The sequence below is a fragment of the Lepisma saccharinum genome, chromosome 16, assembly GCF_977018435.1.
Source record: "Lepisma saccharinum chromosome 16, izLepSacc3.1, whole genome shotgun sequence".
Classification (NCBI taxonomy): Eukaryota; Metazoa; Arthropoda; class Insecta; order Zygentoma; family Lepismatidae; genus Lepisma; species Lepisma saccharinum.
In genome coordinates this window covers 56,331,481-56,349,170 of record NC_139244.1, presented here as the reverse complement: position 1 = coordinate 56,349,170, position 17,690 = coordinate 56,331,481, and the positions used below count along the sequence as shown (strand labels likewise).

Sequence of the window (17,690 nt, the reverse complement as noted above, 5' to 3'; positions counted from 1 at the left end):
CCTCTGATCACTGAAAGCTCGGCACTCCTTTTCGCTGGATTGATACATAAAACCTGCTGCAAACTTAACCTGTCGTGGGGCTTAGTTTCAATCAATTGCCGCTAGATTGCAGTGTTGTTTGTCTTCACGATCCCACTACTTCAGTCAGAGTGAAAATGGCGACTCAGCAGCAGAAGGCGTTTTGTGTCCTCGAGTTTCCTAAGTGTAATTAAATTTTGGTCTTTGCCCCCGCTTCCACCCTGGACCTTTAATTGTGGGATGTTACTTAAAATGTTGTTTTTTACTCATTCTTACATTTAGAATTTAAATTGTTCAAAAAGATGCAGTGGTTGAAAGTTGCAGCCTTTTATCTTCTATTTATCCCATATTAACAAAAGGGAAACAAAGATCTTTTTCAAATGGCACTTGTTAATAACAGTAACAATGGATATATTATTTTATAATTCGAGTATACAATACCTTTTTAGATGTAGACTAATGAACAAAAAAGACAGAATTGAAATATTAGTGTATGGGTTTTAAAGAAATGGCACGTTAATTGCTGCTGTGTGCTAACACTTGGGTTGGGTCAAATTTTGACAATCTGGCCTTTTCCCCTGCATCCCTCTTCAATCCTTTATTGTCGAACTTTGCTTAAAATGTTGCTTCGTACTCATTCTTGCTTGTAGAATATATTATTTTCAAAAAGATGCAGTAGTTTTCAAGTTATAGCCACTTTTGGAAATCTAACCCATAATAATATGGCGGTGACAATGGGAAACTAAGGAAAAAATAAGGACTTTTCCAAACTTCGCTTGTTAATATTAGTAACAATAGATATATTGTTTTGTAATTCGAGTATGTCATACTTTCATATGTATACTAAAGATAAAAAAGGCAGAACTGAAATGTTGTGTGTAGTTTTTAAGAAATTTCACGTTAATTGCTGCCGTGTGCTGTTGGTCGAAATATCGACCATCAGCCGGCTAAAGGTTAATATAAGGTGTCAAGAAAACAAGGAAGTTTTTTTTTAATAATATTTGAGAGGGAGAGAATTGTCGAATATTTACTCTGAAATTCCCATCCAAAAATGTTTAGTGTAAAAACGTTAATATAAATTCATTTTCATTGTAACAATTGTTTGTATTTTTCACCATGATATTTGTCAAATTTTGTCTTGAAAACCTGGAATTATACTTTAATTTTATCTGGGACATAGCATAACCATCTTGTATAAGTAACCTATTCAGAATTTGCTCCTGATGTAGTGATGTTTTTTTCTGCTAATACTATTCTATATACAGTGAAAACCTCGATGTTACGTATTTCAGGGGACCATGCTGAAAGAACTTAAATTGTGGGAAAATATAAAATCGAGCAAAATTTTGTAACATCTTGCAACATTGGGACCATGAAGCTTGAATGTACAGGGTGGGGCAGAGCAACTTGCTTATTTAGAAATTCAATTACAAAAAAAGTAATGCAGATATATATTTAATTCTGTGAACAGCATCAAGTACAACAATTAAATTTTATGTTTACACAGTTTTAAATATGATATCAGGCAGATGGCATCCATTATTCTCAATAATCTGCGTTAATCGAACTCGGAAGTTTCGTTCAACTCTTTCCAGTATATCGACGTATATGTTGGCAACAGCTTGACAAATGTTGTTCTTCAGGTGAGCCAGGATCTTAGGACGATCGGTGTAAAGAAGTGATTTTAGATAGCCCCATAAAAATTAGTCGAAGGTGTCAAATCAGGCCACCGTGCTGGCCAACGCAGATCGCCCGTCAAGGAGATGAGGCATCCTGGGAAGTGTTGCCGCGAAACAGTCATTGACACATGCGCTGTGTGTGCCGTGGCACCATCCTGCTGGAACCATACATCTCCTGAATCATGTGGACATAACAGTCAGAAGTCACCGAAACTGCCCATTCATTTTCTTCAAAAAACCATAGACCAATTATTCCAACTCGCGATAGTGCACACCAAACAGTTACACGTTGTAAATGTAGGGGACGCTGATGAAGTGGTCTGGGGTTATCAGGTCTCCAATAGCGCATGTTCTGCTTATTTACAGATCCCGAAAGATGGAAGTGAGCCTCATCACTGAAGAAAACAAGTGTGTCGTGAGGCATGCCAAGAAGCTCCTCACATGCATTTTCTCGAGCAACAAAATCACGTGGCTTAAGTTCCTGCACCACAGCCAATTTGTAGGGGTGAAAGTTTAGTTCTTCATGAAGGATTCGCTGTACAGAAGGAACAGACAACCCAATAGCAGCTGCATGTTTGCGGGCAGAGCGCTGAGGGGATCGCAAAACAAAATGCCTTACCATGTCAATGTTTTGGGGTGACCTTGCTGTTCGTGGAAGCCCAGGGTTTTTTTCTTCACATCACCAGTTTCCCTGAAGTTGTTTATCCATGAAACAATTGACTGCCGGCCAGGAACACGACCACGGGGCGCAATATTGAAATGGGTACGGAATGCACGTTGCGTGGCGATGATTGAGCGACCTTCGTCCTCTCCATGCTGCTAACTAAACCAAGCGGAGCTACAACTTTACGCCCCGCCCTCTCGAATGTGCCTACCCCCACCCTCCTCGGAGCAACCATCGCTTCAAGGTGCCAAATTCAAATAAGCAAGTTGCTCGGCCCACCCTGTATAATGCAGGGATAATATAAAATCTGGAAACGCAAAATCGGAGTTCTACTGTTTTTACACACCCCTGAAGAATCATTTGTATTGATGAATGGGGAAAAAATTGTCAAACAATATTTTGCATGTAATTCTTCAACAAAATATTGTATTATTTTTTTCCAGAGAAACCACACTTACAATGCAGTGAATTAGTTGTGTGCATTCTTGAAGCTCTTATGGACAATATATTGAGGAAATATTTTGGATATGCCTATCTTCAGATTCTCCTAAAGGATGTTCTCCTTACTGAAGCATACTGGAGTACTATATCAAATGATAATTGGTTTAGTAAGTATTGGTGATTGTGCCAAATTAGTATCTAAAAGTTTCCATGTAGCATTTAGGTGGTAGAATTTTAATTAATGGATATGAAGTGAGAATCATAGAACTTAAGACCTTCTGTAAACAAAAGCACGTGTACCTTAACAGGGTTGCCAACTTATGAAAATAAAATACCCCACAGCCACAAGGTGCAAAGATATACCATTTGTCAAACAACGCGGAATAAGCAATGTTTCACTGATGACCTGTTGGGAGTTAAATGTACATATGTAAAAAATGAAAAATCAAAATGTACACCTTGCCTGGTGGCCGACTTTCGGACTCGCCACCGAAGTTCCCTGGTTCCAATCCCAGCATGGGTGTTATTTGTGGGTGTCCCTTCATCAATTTCATCTGACGATCACTCATCCTCATCGTCGGGATTAGCCAAAAATGGAAGAAAAGCGAAGCTAATAACAAAAATCAAATACAAAATACAACTAATGACAAATGTGTGCGTGTCTTACAACGTGGTCGATCTACATCTCAATGCCACACGTTCCAGTATCCTCCAGAGTATACCTCAACGTCTAGAGATACATCATCCAAAAACACACTCGTATGTCCTTGTCACCACGTTCGAAAATGCTGGTTTATGCAGCAAAAACACCAAGGGAATCTAAAATGGCAACTTAGTGAATCATTGTCCCTGGCAAACAGCAAGAAAAGTGGGGAAAGAAGACGGTAAGATACACAAATATTTTGAGGCAGTCAAATTTTCTTGTACCCTACATACAAAATAAAATGCACATTTGGGGGTGAATTCTTAAATATTGTCATTTTTTTCTCTCCCTTGTTGAGTGGTGTCCCTTTTAATCAACCTCTCCCACCCTGACGGCCTGTCCTCACCCTCATCGTCATGACTCGCCCTCCTTCACCTGCAAAAGTATTCCGGAGTGTGAACACCTCTGCATCCACCCCCTCCCCCTCTGCATCATCATCCTAACTGAAATCACACTATCATATGCTGACATTCGACATACCACTTCCGTTTTTGTACTTGACTTAGTGAGATGTCTTGAGGTTGGCAACAGCCTAATAACGGATTTCTTCCGCAGCATGTAGTCTGTTTTATAAAAGTACGCTAATGCAAGAAAAACATGTAAATTACATTGGGATATACATTTTAAAATATATTTTCATTAAAGGTTTCTCTTTATAATAATAATACGTGATGATTGTATAAATTACAACCGATGACGTGAGCAGCAAGAAAATAGCGCCAGTTTCGAACATGGCGACTTCCATGCATGCAGGAAGGTCTCCGTGTTCTCAGAGTTTCTTTTGGAAATACAGCCATTTGAAAAGTGGCGAGAAGCAGGTTGATCTTAACGTGTATATGACGTGGTTTCTGTGGTATCCTGAGAAAGCAGTGAAGTTAGTGTCCGAGTGTAGTTGTGTGCCTGAGTCTTTTGTTTTCGGTTTGGGGAAAGAAAGAAAAACGACCATTCAAATTGTGCGTCCCGTGAAGAAACACGTTGCTCGCATAAACAAGTACACCGATTTTGATATATTAGCTGATGTTAATAGTGATCATGACGATCTCCCGGTTCGATGTTAAATTGCCTCTTGTGGCACGTTGAGTTCGTTTTGAGGAAGCAAATTTGACAGGGATGATATTGTTGTCTAGTGCCGAAAATGCCTCCAGTTCAAAAAGGAACTGCTGATTCAAGGTAAGAAAATACATTACTTGCATGAGACGTGGGTCTTTAAATAATGTGATTATTATCGTCTTATTGTTTTCCAGTGCACGAGAAACAAAGAAATATAAACAATCTCCTTTTATTCCTCGTCTTATCTTTGTTTAGCTTCCGCTAAAACTGGCAACATATTTGTTGCACAAAGGAGAAAACAATACACTGTATGTCAACAATGTTGGGCAATAATTTGGTGGAAGGGACAGCAAGAAAACCAAAAGTCTTGAATTTTCTGAAACGGTTCTCTCACTCTTGTAAGTTTTACTTTGGCGCTGTCATACTGAAAGAGGAGGGGGAAGGGGAACTGTTAACCCAGTGTCAGAGAAATGGAACATTTGGCATAGGAAAATACGTTCATTCTTGAACAAGAACACGTATTTAATAACTTATCGAAAATTTCTTATAGTTCAATGTGTATAAGTTAAAGTTGGAATATGTTTTTCCATGGTATGTAAAATTAAAGATCGGGTGAAGTGCCAGTGAACAGCATATGATGGCCACGGCATTCACGAACAGCTGACGCGGAGTGATACGTTACTCGAAGTGAGACGGTTTGTTTACAGAGGGTCGGAAGGTTCGTGATATCGACTTAGTTCCTATACATTTCAGATTTTCCAGGACAGTCCTGGAATGGTATCATTTGTCATTTATCAAACCAGTCTAGAACAAACAAGGAATGCATTTTTTTTTTTTTTTTGACAGCTACAAATGTTCATTGTGTGCAGCAGGGGTGACACAGGACACACATCGAAACGATACTGTACTTCTTGCCACACACACATCAACATGGGCCTGCTGATAGTGTCTACTCTCTGTGATGATATGCTTCCTTGGATCTGTGATATAATGCTGCGTTGGTGGGACGAATACCCTGTCTGATTAAACCCCACAAAAATAAATCACACAGTGTAAGGTCCGGTGATCTTGTGGACCAAAACATTGCACAAGACACTGAGTGATGTGGGTGATTTTAGTGTCGCCTAGCGGCAGAGATGTGAACTCTCAGCTTAACAAAATATACATGCACAAACTGCTTGCGTTCCTCGAACGTTCTGGACTAGTTTCCTTAACGTAAGTTCAATAATTTACTTGCAATAAATTTTTATAACCCCTCAATTATTTCTGAAACACCTGGTACTTCCATGAACATGATTTCTATTTAAATTTGTGAACGTAATTTTAAAATGTGGATTTTAGAAACAGGGTAACTGTACATTGAAAAATAATACAAGAATTATAGAGTTACAAGAATGTGCTGTAGACGTCTTTGACTTCACGACAACTTGCAGACAATAAGTAATAATGCTACTTCTAGTTCTAGTTCCTGTTTGCAGTGCTGATTTCTGTTAACATTCTCTTTCATTGTTTAATTTTTGTTGCTTATTAATTACGTTCCTATATGTTTATCCATTATGTAAGATACAAAATAGTTTTCTGAAAATTATTTTTAAGCCATGAGTTTTTGTGACTTTTGTTGTCTTCTAAGATTAGACTACTTTACCATCTCTGAAACGCTACAGTAGTTTCAGTGCATAGTCCATAATAATTATAGTGTACCTACATATTACTTTGTCAGGGCCAGCCCAAACGTTTTACAACATTTTGCCTAGTCAGTGCCAGTAAAGTAAAATTTATAAACCAGGAAATTGTAAAATTTTGGTTTCACTGTATCTCATTATGGATAAGAGGCTTATTTCATTCACTTGTTCAAATGTTATTGCTATTTTGAAGTGAAATTGCAACAGGGTAACAAAATATTTGTTCCAAATTAGCCTCAGCATACACATTGTATCATCCATTTAAAATTGCTACAAATATCAGTTTAGGAAACATTTGGTAAGAGAATTATTGGTGGCATTTGCTCTTCCCTAATTGTTTCATATTGTTGTTTGTTGAGTATGTTGTGGTTGTTAGTTATTTATTAAGTTGTATGCCTCTTTTCAGATCTTATGAAGTACTGTATGGCATATTATGAAGGTAGTTCGTCAATGCCTGAGAAGACTCTCCTTGCACAAGCCCTTTATCACATAATTCTTCGTGGTTGTACACAAGGAAGGCTATGTCTACAACTTAAGAAGAAGTAGGTACCAGGAAACACTGTCAGTACTATCAATAGCACCAGTATTAATTATTTGTCTGTCATTTTCTGCAATAGCATTTTGTCGTGATCTTTCACTAGTAATTTTTTTAAATAACTGACTTACAACTTGTCCCCAAAAAAGGTAACCGAAATAACTGATTACTTAATACTTTGGGTCACCCTGTATATGCCCCCCTATTGCTTATTGACAGTTAATGCTAGTAACTATGGACTTGAGCATGCTTTTACTCTTTTTAATTGAGTAATAAATGGACAAAGATTATTCTAATAATACAGGGCTAGTCAAAAAAGAAAGGAAATTTTAACACATTATTTGTGGGGCTCTGGTGTAAAACATGGTGACATTTTGGTAATTTCTGAGTTCATTAAGAAAAAAGGTTTTTAGAAGCTATACTGTAGATAAATTGTTTTTGGGTTGTGTTTACCAATTTCACAAGGCTTCACCGAGTCCAATGCAAATTGTACGTATGACATGGCAATTTCATTTGAAGGATGGCACATTTTTCTTTGTAACTCAAAAATTGCCAAAATGTCACGTACCATATTTTAAACCAAAACCCTTCATTTGAATATGTTACCACAATTCATAATCTTGTGTGTGAAACATGTGTGAAAGTTTACACAAGAAGCCCTCAAGTGCTTAGTGTAATTCCGTTGTTCACTTTGCAAAAATCAGTGTGATAGGTTTCTTTTTTTCTTTGTTGTTTCTATGTCACTTTTCTACATCTTGAGTTAATTCCTAGAATGAGAATGAATGATGAAAATGATAAGGGAACAAACACAGTGATACTTTCATTCCTTAAGTCTCAGTTGGACTTTTGAACAAAGCCAGGACAACTATTTTCGAATTTTCATCTTTCGAAAAACCATTTGAAGAATTCCTTCTAGAACATTTACATGAAATCTTCGTGTGGTTTGCTTTGTCTGTTGTCTAGATATTATCAATAGTTTAATGTACTGGGTGATCCATAAGTATGGAAGCACCCATCTAAAACATTGACTTATGGTGAGACCAGAATGAGAGAGACCCAAACATGAACTGGAAAGAAGGGGACACCAGATAATGCATGTGAACAAAATGGCGGCCATCTTGAAATCCGCCATCTTGGATTCAACTTCAGTATTTTAAATGGGTAGGTGGGCATGCGATATATGAAAATGGGCTAGAATTTCAAGATTAAAGCATTGCTATGATTTATTTTTGTGTAACTTGAATCCTAAACCAGTTTAAGACCTAACTTTGTCGGTATAGGCTCTGAAGGACATTTGTTTGTATCTGGGAGAGCTCCAATTTGTGTGTGGCCAGTAGTGTTGCGTGATATATTGTCTAGGCGATATCAACTTGATATTTTGGCAATATATATCATGTCAGCGATATATCATCATGATATTTGGTGATATATATCATGGAGACTATATATCACAGATATCACGATACGGAAAAATATTGTATCGTCCGTGATGATATTTTCTTGGCAATCTATCACGATATCAAATTTCCGATATCGTCCATTCCTAGTGACCAGCAGTAATGGTGGTTGTCTCACTCATGTTGTTCTTGTGTGCTCGTTACCTTGAAAAATTTTTTTTATATTTAGTGTGAAAATTTTGTGTTTTTATTTATTATTTTTTTTTTTACTTTTAATGAACGTGAGTGCCTTGGATTAATTGTTTACAGTTAAAAAATGGTTTTTAAAGCATTTTTGGGTCTGTAGCCTTGCGAATTAATGTTTAATTTACCAAAATATGCTTGGAACAATGGTTTGACCCTCAAAAGATTTTTTTCATAAATTGGGAAGTATTTTATTTTGTTTCTCCCCTTTATACACAATGTATCTACTAAGTTTTGGCAACATTGCAACAAGATAAATGCTGCAATGTGCCATTTTCCATATGTATTACGTAGTGTCACATGTAGTGAGTGTGTAATGGTGCAATATTGAGTGAGTTACAGCTTTTAAACTACTACAGTGTTTTGTGCCCTCGTCATGGATTTGAAAACAGAGCAAAGAGTGATGATTGAGTTTTGTGTAAAACTCGGTAAAACCCCTTCAGAAACCGTTGATATGCTGAAAACTGCTTACTGTGACGTCTTGCTCAATTTCGATGTTGTTTGGAACAATCCGTCACAACCCATTATTTATTTTGGAAGTACGTGCTTTTTTTCCCTGGCTATCTCCCTGTAAAAGAAATAAATAACACACCCTCCACAAAAGAAAATACTTACAATATATATATATATATATATATATATATATATTAAGTTTCTCAACCACGGGTGGCTGCGGTGCTGTAGGGAGAAAACCAAAAGGATCTGGCAATCAAAATGGGCACAAGTCAAAACTACTAATCCCAGTTTTACTTTTTTTTGGTATTAAATAGTGTGTCGCTCCAAGATCTTGCATATACCGCCAGCTGGTCCGGAGTTTTATAGCGGGCTCGTCTAGTCCCCACTCCCGACGAACTGACGTGTATATGAGCAACCAAAAATACAACTCCCCTTTTTTTGTAACCCTTTGTCAAAAAAGATATATATATATATAATAAATCTGCTACGCAAGAAATTATACTAGAAAGGGGTGAAGTTATCTTAAACAGCGCCCTGCGCTTTGCGTAATTACATGAATAGTAAGGTTAGATATTTTCTCAAAATAGCTTTTATTTTGCTTAACAAGTGCAGAGTATGATTTGTTACAACTGTATTAACAATGTGTTCTAATTTAAATAAGTCGTTTCTTACCAGAAAAAACAGTTACCAATTACCCCCCCCCTCTTCTTGACTGATTTTCACAAAAACTTTTTTTACAACGACGATCCACGTCATAGATTCATTTTTACTTTGCATTCCCACTATCTCTTACATTCCTTCTTTTAACTACATGTATACTTTGGAGGAATTAGACCCTGTCGATAGAAAAATTATTATCAAAAAAAAATAAAAATGAAGTTACGATCTTTTTCCAAAAAAAATGTTTAAGTAAAAAAAAAGGAAGATGAAAGATTCAAAAAAAAAAAATGTCTATTAAGGTAACACGATAAAACTAAACCATTCTTGTAATAATACTTAGCTCCATATCCGCAAGGTTTCCACGTTCTAGTCAAGGCTCACAGGTGTACTGGAAGATAAGAGCTGAGTCACGCCACTTTGACTCAGCCAGCTATCACGCCGTGGAACACCGTTGCTGGAGTTGCTGTTATCGGAATCGGGCCGGGGAGAACACTGGTTCGCCCAACAAGGAAAACGTCTACCCCGAGAAGCTCGGTAGGTGGCAGTCTCATCGCCGCCAGGCGAGCTTCTTGGGAAAACAAACGAAGTTTCTCCGCGAACTAACAATCTGACGCATCGGTCTAATTGCTCTATACAGGGTGAGCCGAAGAATGTGGCGAAACGGGATAAACAAGTCCCGATTCACCACATTACGCAATGAAACCTTTTGTCTTTCCAATGTTTTCATTTGTCATTGTCGATTCCGTAATGGTCGAGAAAATGTGGTGAATGATCCCAGCGAGGGTTGTCCCTCCACCAGTCAAGCTGACGGTAATGTTGAAAAATTTCCACAAAAACAATGAAAACTGGGCACAGTCACTGAGAATGATTGCTGATGATTGATTGATGATTACAGCTGTGTACAGCTCCATTTTTGAGTGCTTGCTAAGAAGATTGTGACTAGTAAGACCAGGGCTGGTTGAATCTGGTGCTTGGTTTCTGCAGCATGGCAATGTGCCAAGCCACAAGGCAATTATTGTCCAACAGTTTTTGGCATGGAAACAAGTGATTGTGTTAAACAACTGCCTTATTCGCCAGACTTTGCACTCTGGCCGACTGCTTTTTATTCCCAAAATGCCACCTGAAGGGCCAAAGTTTTGACACCATTTTGGAAATTGAAGGAGCTGTGACGAGGCACCTAATCACAATCCCAAAAGAAGATATCTGCAGGGGTATCCAACAATTGTACAGCCACGTCACTAAGTGTGTTGACTTAGGAGGGATGTACTTCGAAGACTTATTAAGGCTTATGGAAAGTCTCACAAGTCTTTACACTTTTTATTAAGCCAGTCTAAAAACTTTGTACACACACTGTGTGTATATGAGAATTCAAGTTAAATTTGTACATAATAAATTTAGTTTCTGTCCTAGGTTAAGTTGTTCAAGACTAAAAGGCCAAAAGAAAATCAGAAATTGCCTTGAAAGTTATGTGCAAGAAATCTATTCTTCTTTGTAGCTAATCAGTGGTGATTTATTCATCATGGAGTTTTGGACTATTAACCACTGTTAATTTTTACAAAACAATTTTTTTACCTACGTTTCGGAGGGTGAATCTGCCTCCGTCTTCAGGGTACCGTGTAGTCTGTTATTTTACATAAATGGTTGCCTAGGAGGAATTGTTCAAAGTGACCTAGGCTCCACCGCGTCTGCAGTTACAATGACCTCTATATACGAAACAAGTGCCAAGTGGATTATGAGTGGCCCAGGCTCCACTATGTCAAATGACCACGTCGAGGTCACGACTGACCACGTGAAGGTCACGACCAAAGCTTCGTGTGGCACCGTTAGGTTTCCACCTTGATCTCCGGGGACTGGATCGCCCCGGATTGCATGATGACGTGAAGCGGGGTAGGTGTGCAATATGTATGAATAGTCTATAGAGAATATACGTGAGATCTTATGTGTGTGGAGAGATAGTGTCAGAATTGTGAACTCTGGCCCCGTTGTTGTTAGTGATTTTTGCAGTTTGTGTTTTTGTACAATTAGTTCACTGTTTCTTTAGTGTTTCTGCTGTGTTCTGTGGGTAAATGTATGACATGTGGATGCGTTGGTGTAGTGCTGCCATCTATTGTTTTTTTGAAAAAGTTTCTGACTAATGGTGTCCATATTGGTCTGATCTCTAGGCTGGGTTGGCTGATCGGTTCTGTTCTTGTAGTCATATGCGATGCTTCCTTGAATTTTCTGGTGTAGCCATTTTCTTCCCTGTTTATTATCTGTGTTTTATCCCATTGTATTCTATGACTGTTTTCCCAGGCGTGGGTCGCTAGTTTGGATCTTTCAAAGTATCCCAGCCTAAGGTTTGTTTTGTGTTCCCCCACCCTCGCTTCAAGTGTTCTGCATGTTTCGCCAATGTATTCCCTCCCGCATTCACATGGGATGCTGTAGATTACGTTTTTCATTTTTATATCGGGTGTGTGGGGTCTTGTGTGGACCAGGTTGGATCGGAGTGTGTTCTTGGAGTGGAATGTAGTTCTGATGTTATATTTCTTGGTTATTTTTTGGATTCTTTCTGATATTCCTTTTATGTATGGTGTATGGATCGTGGCCAGTGGTTTATCTTTTGGAAGTGGTTTTGTTGTTTCTTCTGTCCATATTATGGGGTTTATTATTTTGTGTGGATAGTTATTGGTTCCGAGATCTTTGTAGAGTGATTTCTTTTCATTGGTAAGATCCTGTTCGGTCTTACATATGGTTTTAGCTCGGTGCACGAGTGTTTTTACTATGCCGGTTTTTATGGACTTGGGGTGGTTGGAGAGGAAGTTAAGATATTGTCCTGTATGGGTAGGTTTTCTGTACACTTTTGTGGAAAGGGTGTGATCTTGCCTTGTAACTAGTACATCTAGAAAGGGTATAGTTCTGTCTTTTTCCACTTCCATGGTGAATTGGATTGTGGGTCTTAGGCTGTTTAGGTGTTGCAGAAAGATGGGCAACGTGTGTTCCCCATGTGGCCAGACCAGACCAGACCGTGAAGAATTGAACAACCGGTATGGACCCGGACTGATACATACTTTCCGAGAACTAGAGAAATTACACATAAAACTAGGTAAAGCCAAGAGCCACATATCATTCCTCATTGCATGCCATCAGTCCAATATCATACCGAAAGGCTTAAGACTGATCCCACCCATCGGATCACCTAGGGCTATCCGTATTGCATATAGGGCCAGCCAGGCTCTAGTAAGGGAACGCATCAATTTTCACAGAATGAACAAAGAGAGGCTTCTCTCTCAAATAAACCACATCAACAAGAATTTATTGCATTCTCTAGAAGATCAAGACTACAAACGAATAACAAAATCAGTCCAGAATACACAACAGAAAGTTATTCACAGACAAAAGGAAACACATGATAGAAAATTCCAACTACTAACCAGACAGACACAAGAAACACCCCCCCCCCCCCCCCGCACAAAACCACTGTTCAGAACCTTTCAAACTACACATTGTCGCAAGAAGAGGAAAGGGTACTAAGCAAAGGCCTCAATTTCGCTCTCCCACCCAAGAAATCTCCCGTACTAGACATAATTGCCTCAGTAGAAAATGCCACTACAAAAATGCAGCCTGAACAAGCTGAGGAACTCAGATGGGAGATCAGAAAAGCCATCGAAAAACCACCCCAGCTCTCACACAATAACATCACTCAACAGGAGATAACTGCCATCACAAACCTCAAAAAGAATAGAGAGATTACTATACTCCCAGCAGACAAAGGCAACTGCACAGTTGTACTTGACACAACAGCATACCAAGAAAAACTCAAACAGTTAGTTAACAATGATAGCTACACCCAACTAAAAAAGGACCCTACTCCAACAATAGAAAGAAAGGTACAAGCAACTACAAGAAAAATGAAGAAAGACATACCTGAAAACATAAGAAAGAAAATCAATCCATATTACAGCAAACCTCCTCACATGTATGGACTACCAAAAATTCACAAAGCAGACACACCACTCCGTCCTATCGTTAGCACTAGGGACTCACCATGCTACAACCTGGCAAAATTTATACTACCAGCACTTACCCCCCTCGCAGGAAACACAACAACACACATAAAAAACACAGAACATTTCATTCAACGTATCCAAGGGATACAACTCACTGGACAAGAAATTCTGGTCAGCTTTGACATAGTTAGCCTGTTCACTAACGTACCAATAAATGAAACATTGCAAATCATACAGGAGAAACTCCTAGAACATAACACCACACTAGGAAATCTAAAACCCGAACAAATAATGGAAATGCTCAACCTCTGCTTGACCACTACATACTTCCAAATAGACGACATATTCTACCAACAGAAAGAAGGCATGGCCATGGGATCTCCTCTATCTCCTATAGTCAGCAATATCTATATGGAACATTTCGAAGAAATAGCTTTAACCACACACCACCTCAAACCGTCCACCTGGTTCAGGTACGTAGACGACACTTTTGTGGTCTGGCCACATGGGGAACACACGTTGCCCATCTTTCTGCAACACCTAAACAGCCTAAGACCCACAATCCAATTCACCATGGAAGTGGAAAAAGACAGAACTATACCCTTTCTAGATGTACTAGTTACAAGGCAAGATCACACCCTTTCCACAAAAGTGTACAGAAAACCTACCCATACAGGACAATATCTTAACTTCCTCTCCAACCACCCCAAGTCCATAAAAACCGGCATAGTAAAAACACTCGTGCACCGAGCTAAAACCATATGTAAGACCGAACAGGATCTTACCAATGAAAAGAAATCACTCTACAAAGATCTCGGAACCAATAACTATCCACACAAAATAATAAACCCCATAATATGGACAGAAGAAACAACAAAACCACTTCCAAAAGATAAACCACTGGCCACGATCCATACACCATACATAAAAGGAATATCAGAAAGAATCCAAAAAATAACCAAGAAATATAACATCAGAACTACATTCCACTCCAAGAACACACTCCGATCCAACCTGGTCCACACAAGACCCCACACACCCGATATAAAAATGAAAAACGTAATCTACAGCATCCCATGTGAATGCGGGAGGGAATACATTGGCGAAACATGCAGAACACTTGAAGCGAGGGTGGGGGAACACAAAACAAACCTTAGGCTGGGATACTTTGAAAGATCCAAACTAGCGACCCACGCCTGGGAAAACAGTCATAGAATACAATGGGATAAAACACAGATAATAAACAGGGAAGAAAATGGCTACACCAGAAAATTCAAGGAAGCATCGCATATGACTACAAGAACAGAACCGATCAGCCAACCCAGCCTAGAGATCAGACCAATATGGACACCATTAGTCAGAAACTTTTTCAAAAAAACAATAGATGGCAGCACTACACCAACGCATCCACATGTCATACATTTACCCACAGAACACAGCAGAAACACTAAAGAAACAGTGAACTAATTGTACAAAAACACAAACTGCAAAAATCACTAACAACAACGGGGCCAGAGTTCACAATTCTGACACTATCTCTCCACACACATAAGATCTCACGTATATTCTCTATAGACTATTCATACATATTGCACACCTACCCCGCTTCACGTCATCATGCAATCCGGGGCGATCCAGTCCCCGGAGATCAAGGTGGAAACCTAACGGTGCCACACGAAGCCTTGGTCGTGACCTTCACGTGGTCAGTCGTGACCTCGACGTGGTCATTTGACATAGTGGAGCCTGGGCCACTCATAATCCACTTGGCACTTGTTTCGTATATAGAGGTCATTGTAACTGCAGACGCAGTGGAGCCTAGGTCACTTTGAACAATTCCTCCTAGGCAACCATTTATGTAAAATAACAGACTACACGGTACCCTGAAGACGGAGGCAGATTCAGCCTCCGAAACGTAGGTAAAAAAAATTGTTTTGTAAAAATTAACAGTGGTTAATAGTCCAAAACTCCATGATCAAGAAATCTATGTATTGTGCAGCCTGCTCTAAAGTTGGTTGTAAATCTTGGTGAGAAATTGGTCAGAGCATGATTGTGGTCACCTCCCCCCTGCCTTTATGGCATGTTGCAATATTCTCTAGTGGACAGCTTTACCTTTTTAGTAGGAAGGGTGAGGTGTTCTAAAAAGTAGTGTGTTCCCCTGTGCTTTGCACCATGCCATGAAGGCATATAGGGGGTGTTTGATGTGATCAACACCATGCCCCTGGCTGCCTTTACCGTCCAGAGTTTCCTCCAGGTACCCACTTTATACAATGCTGGGTGGGCACGGGAGTCGCTTGAACAGGTGAAAAAATCCCGGTTCTTCCCTCCCGGGGATCGAACCCGGATGTCTCGCATGGTTGTCAGATGCCCTAACGACTGAGCTAACATGGTGAGTTTGTTAATAAATGAATGGAATGATCTGAAATGGATTTTCACTACCCAGCCTCTTGTAGTTGCCACAACCATGGACCAACATAAAATAATTTTTTTGAAATGTTTTGTGTAGTTCCAACTTCATTAAGGAATGTTTGTGTCTTGTCTTCCAGATTAGATTTCTTCATTGGGGCTCTTACAGACTTGGGAATTCACGGCTATGCTGAACTTCATGAATATTTGATGCTCATGTCAATTACATATTGCAAGGAGGTAATGTTTCATACTTTATTCATGTATTTGCATGTGTATGTTGAAGATTCATCAGATTACTTGGTACTTACCAGTATCGGCCAATGTAGACATAGTGGTGTACTTTTGAAATTGCTAATAATTTTACAAAGTTATGATTTTCTTCAATGAATATGAAGGTGTACTTTATATACTGTGGTTTTTGTAAAGTAAGTGTCTAAATGTACTGTTTAATATCAGTGCGAATCGTACTGAAGTCAATTAGTTACACATTAATTATGAGAGTGAGTGAATCATATGCATTTGGAACATTTGCAATGTTATTTTTAATCGGTTATTAGTTTAATCGGTTATCATGTACATTACATATGGGAAATTTCACCTATGTGTGAAAAATTATTTCACGTAAATGTCCACCATTATCGACTTTGCATTCATGAACTCTTGCCACAACATTCATCATTACATGTGGGGCCTCCCCATTGGCATAGTGGTAATGTTGTTGCCTTCTAAACAAAGGACCCATGGTTCAATACCCAGTGGAGACACATAGTGGTTCGGATCCCACTTTAAACTGTAGGTGCAGTCCCGATTAACCTATCCGTGCATAAAGTGGATTTAAAATAGGGATGTGCCGATATGAAATTTTGACCGATACCGATAAAGTACCAATATAAAATTTACCGATACCGATATTCTACCGATCCAATATAAAATTACAAACTGTCCTTGAAGAACCTGAAAGGTTCATTGACCTTCTTAATAAATGTATGTTTCAAGGTGACTGCAGTGCAAAAGAAGTTGAATATTTAGACATTTACTTTTTTAGAAAGTAGGGTATGGAGATTATCCATAAAAATTACAACAAAATGGCAGAATTTTGCACTAAATTATCAGATATTTATCGATATATCAGATCGGCAAAATAATCGGTAATTTTACCGATAAACCGATACACCGATATGCCTATATCGGCCGATACCGATAGAGTACCGATTAATCGGTCCCATCCCTAATTTAAAACAAAAACTCAAAACTCATCATTACACGTATCAATGTTGCCGGTGTTATGGCTTTGATTTCTGCATGGCTGTCCTCCTTGTGTTGCTGGATTGTCTGGAGTTTTTTAGGTATCCCCAAGAATAGAAATGTCTGCTGCTGACAAATCTGGCAAACATGGAAACCAATGAATGTCCACATTTCATGAAATTATTCAAAACCCGAAAATGGTCCGTAGGAGCACCATCGTGTCCCTGGTTGTGTCCGCTGTGCATGGAGAGAGGAATGGTGGTCAAATTTTTTTTTCCATATGTTTATTTTCTAGAAACAAACAAATTAGATATACCCATAAAAACATGGTCATTATTTAGTGTTGCAACACCTTCATGGATTATCGCCCACCCTATTCATACCTAATGTATTGTTTGAGTGGATCTCTGATTTTATGTTACAGACACGGGCCCAGCCTTTCAATATAAAAACAAGCTTGTTGGACAATTGTTATCAGAAAATATTACAAAAGTATCAACCTATAGTGGTCCATATCAATTGCAG

General features: G+C 38.8%; 1 protein-coding gene across 1 annotated transcript in view; it reads left to right on the top strand.

Moving 5' to 3' along the window:
- tefu (Serine/threonine-protein kinase tefu) overlaps positions 1-17,690 on the top strand; it is a 186,823-nt gene that overhangs the window by 29,530 nt on the left and 139,603 nt on the right. The window contains exons 5-7 of the mRNA XM_083138215.1: positions 2,805-2,969; positions 6,644-6,779; positions 16,058-16,157. Of these exons, the coding sequence (XP_082994341.1) occupies positions 2,805-2,969; positions 6,644-6,779; positions 16,058-16,157 (401 nt within the window). The remainder of the gene's footprint in view (positions 1-2,804; positions 2,970-6,643; positions 6,780-16,057; positions 16,158-17,690) is intronic.